General features: G+C 41.6%; 1 protein-coding gene and 1 long non-coding RNA gene across 2 annotated transcripts; both read left to right on the top strand.

The window, feature by feature from the left end:
• Positions 1-894: 894 nt before the first annotated feature.
• Positions 895-8,173, top strand: LOC110530825 (crystallin J1A). Its single transcript, XM_021614108.2, has 10 exons — positions 895-1,052; positions 1,393-1,459; positions 1,930-2,106; positions 2,263-2,361; positions 2,596-2,688; positions 2,800-2,956; positions 5,419-5,534; positions 5,731-5,808; positions 5,987-6,126; positions 7,815-8,173. Exons 2-10 carry the CDS (start codon positions 1,393-1,395, stop codon positions 7,917-7,919), a joined length of 1,032 nt encoding a protein of 343 aa, XP_021469783.2. The 5' UTR covers positions 895-1,052; the 3' UTR covers positions 7,920-8,173.
• Positions 2,967-5,258, top strand: LOC118965577. Its single transcript, XR_005052991.1, has 2 exons — positions 2,967-3,811; positions 3,858-5,258. It is a non-coding gene; the product is annotated as an uncharacterized LOC118965577 (long non-coding RNA).
• Positions 8,174-8,680: the final 507 nt, after the last annotated feature.

The following is an 8,680-nucleotide window of genomic DNA, read 5'->3' as shown; positions in this document are numbered from 1 at the left end:
TGGTCTGTTCTCCTGAATTTTTGTTCATCCTTAACACCAAACACATGTGTCTGGGGGTTGCAAATACTTTTCTGTAGAAACAATAAGCTTCATGCGATTTCCAGAATATTGTTATTAAATTCATAGGAACAGACTGGATTGGGGAATCATAACAAGTGACATCAATAAGGGCTCATAGCTTTCATCTGTATTAACCTGGTCAGTCTATCTATGTAATTGAAAGATCAAGTGTTCATAATGTTTTGTAAGCTCAGTTTACTGTACACATACACAAACGTGCACAAACAGGAGTTTTGAGTCATGAAATAATTTGCAAGAGCAACGACTGAGAGAGAGAAATAATCAAATAAAAGCTGTCTGAATGGAGTTCTTTACTTTCACCTGTGTGTGTGTGTGTGTGTGTGTGTGTGTGTGTGTGTGTGTGTGTGTGTGTGTGTGTGTGTGTTTTGGTTTTCAATTTGCAATGAAATGTATTTGAAACTGATATATTTTTTCTTTTCTGGCAACAGCCTACGTTTAATTTTTATATATATATATATATATATATATATATATATATATATATATACACAATTTTTGGGGGGCTACACCCTTTGTCTCGCCCGCCTCCTATAATATCTCTATCCCGCCTCCACACACAGCTGACCAATGAAAGCGTTTAGCTCACACAGAAGGACCAATCACTGAATAATGTACTCTGGAATCTGGAGCAATGGCGGTGTAATTCGGGTTTCCTTTTCGCGTCAACGGGTCGTTGTTCTGCTGCGTAAATGTATGAATCTACAAATCATCTAGATAGTCAGACACATGATGATGTTATAATTTGGGCTGTGAATATTTTGTATAGATCAATGAAAGTGTATGCGCCATGAGCGCACTTAATGTGAAGTCTGGAGCCGCATGGCGTAAGGAGGAGCGGCTTTTACGCAAATGTAGATTCTCATTGAGTCTGTCCAATGAGAGAACGGCTGAAGTTATTATTTTATAACGTCAGACAGCTGCATGGTGTAAATAGGCCCTGTATCTAGAACAATCTGAGGAGGTTTTCCACGGTAAGACATTTAACAAAAAGATATATATATATTATATGACAATCAGTGTTGTAGCGCGTCTTCAGCAAACCAAAATGTATCCAGCGACTGTAGCCTGTATCTCGTTCTGCCCCCCTGAATCGTCTGTAGACTGTTGCCTGTATCTATTTCTGCCCCATTGAATCGTCTTTAGCCTATTGGTAGATAGGCTATTATAGCACTGTCACTATTCTAGTCACAGTGCTATAGTAGATCTAAAGTAAATATCCTACAGGCATAGATTCCAACGTCATATGTCCAATATACATGAATAACGCCAGATTGGATTGATCCTAGGTTGACGTGTGTGTTTTTCCCCCAGATGGCCATGTCTCTGGCTGACAGAGCTCTAGGAGCCATCATTGGATCAGCTGTAGCCGACGCAGCAGGTAATAACTAATACAAATCGTTGGCGTTACTGTATAAATAGTTTGGACTTTTTTTTGTATAAATAAGGAGTTTTCCTTGACCAACTCTAGGTGCTATAGTTTCAGCCTGTAAATAGGGCGCAGTTTTTTGTAATTTTTATTTATTTGATTTTTTACAGATTTTCTATAATGTTGTTGGAATTTGGTTTATAGAGCTCCCATCACATGGTCTCTTCTCAGAGGCCAACATAGATAAGTGCTCACAAGTTAAGATTTAGAACATAAAATGGCATCATTGTATTCAGCATCAGTGTGTATTAATAACTCTGTGAAATAATGTTGAAAAACCTGCACCATCCCTTCTAGCCCAGCAATTTTCATTTTAAAGATTAAAAAAAACAAAGAACATACACATAATAAACAGATATTTACTTTGGCCATCAGCTTCCCCTCATGACATGACGTCAATTTGACTGTCAATCCCATCCCAGCCCAGCCCCTGCACTGGGTGTACGACCTGGATAAACTGGATGGCTTCCTGAATGAGGCCCCTACACCTGAGTTCAGGCCCAAGTCAGCCAACCCTTTCTACCGCCGTGACACGGGTAACCAGAGCTGCTATGGGGACCAGGCCTTCGTGTTGCTGGAATCACTGTCTGAATGTGGAGGTATAGTCTGTTCTATTATAGTGTGGCACAATATGCAACTCTTTTTTTTTTTTAAACTAACTGTTCTCTTAAGATTAACCTCAAAACTATTCCTTTAGCTACACAGCATCTTCATAGATTCAGACCTCGTTGTTGTTTGTTTTGTTTTTTGTTCAGGTCTGAACGTCAATGATCTGAGGAAGAGGACGTATAACTTCTTTGGGCCCAGGTCCGAGTACGACACCCCTGTCAATGACCCGTACAGGGATATGAGTGGTAAGGAAACCTGATGATGAAGGCTGAAAGGAATGAATACACTCCATTCAGGATGACGTAGTGGATAAATATAGTTGCATCTAAAATAAAACAAACATGACAGGACTGTATATATATATATTTATTTTTTACCCTAACCTCACCCCTTCCTCTATGTCAGGGGAAACTGGCCCCCAACCATGCATGTTAATGATTGTCAAAAAGCTGAATGTGTTGTATTGTGTGTCGTGTAAGGACCCAGACCCCAGCTGCCCATTGAGGGACCATGGCGACATGGAAGTATAAAGAGCTTCATGAAAAACATGGACGCAGGCAAGGAAGAAACAGGTAAACAATAATAAAAACAACATTATGTGTATACTATACGTACGTGATAGATGTAAAAATAAAGCCTTAGCAGCTCTAATCTTGCGTAATGTCTCTCTGGTCTTCTTCTAGGATGTGAGACGGACTTTCAGCCGGATGGCATAGCAAAGCTGGCTCCGATCGTTGCGTTGTATGCTGGGAAGCCTGACATGTTGGAGAAGGTAGAGGAGGCTGTCCGAGTCACGCAGAACAATGACGCGTGTGTGGCTGAGACACTGGCAGCAGCAAGGTCAGTTTCCTGTATGAAGGAAACATACTGTATGGCATGTACAGGTATCAGGACATGGTGATCACAAGAGCTCGGAGTTCAGGCGGGCCTTCGCGCTTCAGTGAATAAAGGAACGAAGGGGTGCTCAACAACAATGACAGACATCATGTGAAGGACTTACCAAGAAAAACTTCCAAACGGACTAGGTAGAGGTAGAAAGGAGTTGGGAGTACTCCACACAAACAGCCAAACAGACTAGGTAGAGGTAGAAAGGAGTTGGGAGTACTCCACACAAACAGCCAAACAGACTAGGTAGAGGTAGAAAGGAGTTGGGAGTACTCCACACAGACAGCCAAACAGACTAGGTAGAGGTAGAAAGGAGTTGGGAGTACTCCACACAAACAGCCAAACAGACTAGGTAGAAAGGAGTTGGGAGTACTCCACACAAACAGCCAAACAGACTAGGTAGAGGTTGAAAGGAGTTGGGAGTACTCCACACAAACAGCCAAACAGACTAGGTAGAGGTAGAAAGGAGTTGGGAGTACTCTACACAAACAGCCAAACAGACTAGGTAGAAAGGAGTTGGGAGTACTCCACACAAACAGCCAAACAGACTAGGTAGAGGTAGAAAGGAGTTGGAGTACTCCACACAAACGTCCAAACAGACTAGGTAGAGGTAGAAAGGAGTTGGGAGTACTCCACACAGACAGCCAAACAGACTAGGTAGAAAGGAGTTGGGAGTACTCCACACAAACAGCCAAACAGACTAGGTAGAGGTTGAAAGGAGTTGGGAGTACTCCACACAAACAGCCAAACAGACTAGGTAGAAAGGAGTTGGGAGTACTCCACACAAACAGCCAAACAGACTAGGTAGAGGTTGAAAGGAGTTGGAATACTCCACACAAACAGCCAAACAGACTAGGTAGAAAGGAGTTGGGAGTACTCCACACAAACAGCCAAACAGACTAGGTAGAGGTTGAAAGGAGTTGGGAGTACTCCACACAAACAGCCAAACAGACTAGGTAGAGGTAGAAAGGAGTTGGGAGTACTCTACACAAACAGCCAAACAGACTAGGTAGAAAGGAGTTGGGAGTACTCCACACAAACAGCCAAACAGACTAGGTAGAGGTAGAAAGGAGTTGGAGTACTCCACACAAACGTCCAAACAGACTAGGTAGAGGTAGAAAGGAGTTGGAGCACTCCACAAAACACAGAGCAAAACACATCATTACAGACCTAATAACTGGTTATACACAGAGCAAAACACATCATTATAGACCTAATAACTGGTTATACACAGAGCAAAACACATCATTATAGACCTAATAACTATGGTTATACACAGAGCAAAACACATCATTATAGACCTAATAACTCTGGTTATACACAGAGCAAAACACATCATTATAGACCTAATAACTCTGGTTATACACAGAGCAAAACACATCATTATAGACCTAATAACTCTGGTTATGCACAGAGCAAAACACATCATTATAGACCTAATAACTCTGGTTATACACAGAGCAAAACACATCATTATAGACCTAATAACTCTGGTTATACACAGAGCAAAACACATCATTATAGACCTAATAACTGGTTATACACAGAGCAAAACACATCATTACAGACCTAATAACTGGTTATACACAGAGCAAAACACATCATTATAGACCTAATAACTCTGGTTATACACAGAGCAAAACACATCATTATAGACCTAATAACTCTGGTTATACACAGAGCAAAACACAACATTATAGACCTAATAACTGGTTATACACAGAGCAAAACACATCATTATAGACCTAATAACTGGTTATACACAGAGCAAAACACATCATTATAGACCTAATAACTGGTTATACACAGAGCAAAACACAACATTATAGACCTAATAACTGGTTATACACAGAGCAAAACACAACATTATAGACCTAATAACTGGTTATACACAGAGCAAACACATCATTACAGACCTAATAACTCTGGTTATACACAGAGCAAAACACATCATTACAGACCTAATAACTCTGGTTATACACATAGCAAAACACAACATTATAGACCTAATAACTGGTTATACACAGAGCAAAACACAACATTATAGACCTAATAACTGGTTATACACAGAGCAAAACACAACATTATAGACCTAATAACTCTGGTTATACACATAGCAAAACACAACATTATAGACCTAATAACTGGTTATACACAGAGCAAAACACAACATTATAGACCTAATAACTGGTTATACACAGAGCAAAACACAACATTATAGACCTAATAACTCTGGTTATACACAGAGCAAAACACATCATTACAGACCTAATAACTCTGGTTATACACAGAGCAAAACACATCATTACAGACCTAATAACTCTGGTTATACACCGAGCAAAACACATCATTACAGACCTAATAACTCTGGTTATTCATTTAAAACCCAAATGTATTTTTCCTTCTTTCTGTTCCAGGATCCTAGAGCATTTCATCCTGAATGGTCCTGATGAGAAGGTCCTGGATTCTGTGCTTGATCAGCTCACTGACCCGGACAGGAAACAGCCACAGGACTTGGACAAAGCTGTGGTTGGTATGTGACTCAATGACTGGGAGGCCCACCCTGGCCTGTGTCCCAATAATCTGTCCTTTCTCTTAAAGTGTGCAGTCGTCCACTACTAACTATTCATGCATCCTGTATGAATAGTTACCATGGAAAAAAAAGTAATTCTATTAGAATAAATATGTAATGATCTAACACATTTCTTATCAATTCTACTCTGTTTTAGGCCACATTTACCAGGTGAGGGAGAATCTGTCCAAGGCTCACCAGGATCTGATCCCCAGTGTGTTCCCCAACAGCTGTGGTCAGCTATGTCATTTACTTTTTTTTGTGGCGATATGAAATATAAACAGAATTAAACTATGGTTGTCCGTCCTCGTCTTGATCTCAGTCTGTCAGTTGTGTTTGAGTGGGTTTTTAGTGATCGGGTTGGGTATAGTGGCTGATGTTTTCTATTCTACTGTATGGTCTCGATCTCTTAGGTTTGCCTGGTTCGTTCCAAGCGGCGCTGCATGGGGTCCTGACGGCTAAGGAGTTTGATCAAGCTATCAGGGACACCATGGTGTGCGGAGGATGCACCTGCAGCAGGAGCTCCTTCATCGGTGCTTGTCTAGGGGCTCAGGTACCACGGACCCTTAACACTAGTTTTTTATTACTTACCACTGACTTTGCAAATAGTTACTTACCGAAGAAAATGCTTAGTTTCCCTTTTTAAGATGAATGCCCAACGTGTACGTCGCTCTGGGCAAGAGCATCTGCTAAATGACTACAATGTAAAAATGTATCAGGGCTCTGGTATGGAACACTGTATAACTGGGACCTAACTGGGACCTAACTAGGACCTAACTAGGACCGAACTAGGACCGAACTAGGACCGAACTAGGACCTAACTAGGACCGAACTAGGACCTAACTGGGACCGAACTAGGACCTAACTAGGACCGAACTAGGACCGAACTAGGACCTAACTAACTGTGGATCTCTTCTGGATGTTCTGGTGACTTACTGATATGACTCGGGTAACTATGGACACTATTAAACAGGGCTTTACCTGGTCAGGTAACTATGGACACTATCAAACAGGGCTGTACCTGGTCAGGTAACTATGGACACTATCAAACAGGGCTTTACTTGGTCAGGTAACTATGGACACTATCAAACAGGGCTGTACCTGGTCAGGTAACTATGGACACTATTAAACAGGGCTGTACCTGGTCAGGTAACTATGGACACTATTAAACAGGGCTGTACTTGGTCAGGTAACTATGGACACTATCAAACAGGGCTGTACCTGGTCAGGTAACTATGGACACTATTAAACAGGGCTGTACCTGGTCAGGTAACTATGGACACTATTAAACAGGGCTGTACCTGGTCAGGTAACTATGGACACTATTAAACAGGGCTGTACCTGGTCAGGTAACTATGGACACTATTAAACAGGGCTGTACCTGGTCAGGTAACTATGGACACTATTAAACAGGGCTTTACCTGGTCAGGTAACTATGGACACTATTAAACAGGGCTGTACCTGGTCAGGTAACTATGGACACTATTAAACAGGGCTTTACCTGGTCAGGTAACTATGGACACTATTAAACAGGGCTGTACCTGGTCAGGTAACTATGGACACTATTAAACAGGGCTGTACCTGGTCAGGTAACTATGGACACTATTAAACAGGGCTGTACCTGGTCAGGTAACTATGGACACTATTAAACAGGGCTTTACCTGGTCAGGTAACTATGGACACTATTAAACAGGGCTGTACCTGGTCAGGTAACTATGGACACTATTAAACAGGGCTGTACCTGGTCAGGTAACTATGGACACTATCAAACAGGGCTGTACCTGGTCAGGTAACTATGGACACTATTAAACAGGGCTGTACCTGGTCAGGTAACTATGGACACTATTAAACAGGGCTGTACCTGGTCAGGTAACTATGGACACTATCAAACAGGGCTGTACCTGGTCAGGTAACTATGGACACTATTAAACAGGGCTGTACCTGGTCAGGTAACTATGGACACTATCAAACAGGGCAGTACCTGGTCAACTCGGGGACATACCTCTAATGTATCTCTTCTGTATAATCTGATGTTCTAGGGTCAGCAGTTTCCTGGCCATGTTTATGACTTGGCTGGGAAAGACTACTACTAAGACTGTTCAAGTCACGTATGGTCATGAAAAACTCGTGTCTCCATATTAAATATACATTTCATTATGGTTAGATGTTTTTTTTTTTTTTTTTTATGAACTCAAAAAATAATATTACTAACGTTTTTATACAATGTTTTTATCCGTACAGATTGGGCTTCAAGGCATCCCTAACTCATGGAAGACCAAGACACTACGGTACAACTCTCTCCTGGAACTCGGCAAAAAAGTGACTGAACGTTATCACCAAATGTAATCCAACTACTTCTGACCGTTTATTATTCACATTCTAGATGACCACGTATGTAATGTAACCTTATTACCACCCGTTCCCACTATCTTCACTGACTGGTGCACTTTGACAGAACGTTAAATGAAGGTCCCAGCCTAGACTAGTGGCTTGGAACTGGATGCTCTTGATTCTGTTGACCCGTAGCATGTTGTATGAAGATGTTTCTACTTGTTATTTTCAATGAAGGCATTTCTATAATAAAGCCATCCTTATAAACACTTCCTCTGTGACTTGATGTTTGTAAAGCCCACCATGGCTAGGAGATACGCTCCTGGAGTAATGTGAAGATGACACAGATGCCTAAAGAAAGATCTGGTAAAAGTGGGTTTAACGTGAGGTGAAATGTAGGTTAAAATGGCCCCCTCCATTAGATATGCGCTGGCCTAAAGCCCAGTCTGTTCAGTCAGTCTATGACCACAACTCCTTACCACAGGATTACACTGTAGTCTGTCTGAGATTAAACCATGTTCTTTTCCCTAATGTTTAGAGAACATTCCCAGAACATTCCTACATTTCTTGAACAAGAACATATTGGCCAGAACCACCCTTCCTGGACACTGTCCATTCCAATCTCTGAACTCATACACACAAGTTGAACTTGCGAGCACGCGTGGTTGCACGCACGCACGCTCACACACACACACACACACACACACACACACATGCTCACACACACACACACACACCACACACACACACACACACACACACACACACACACACAC

This window comes from Oncorhynchus mykiss, chromosome 8, assembly GCF_013265735.2.
Source record: "Oncorhynchus mykiss isolate Arlee chromosome 8, USDA_OmykA_1.1, whole genome shotgun sequence".
Taxonomy (NCBI): Eukaryota; Metazoa; Chordata; class Actinopteri; order Salmoniformes; family Salmonidae; genus Oncorhynchus; species Oncorhynchus mykiss.
Note: the sequence above shows the minus strand (reverse complement) of the source record. Positions and strands in the feature narration are given on the sequence as shown.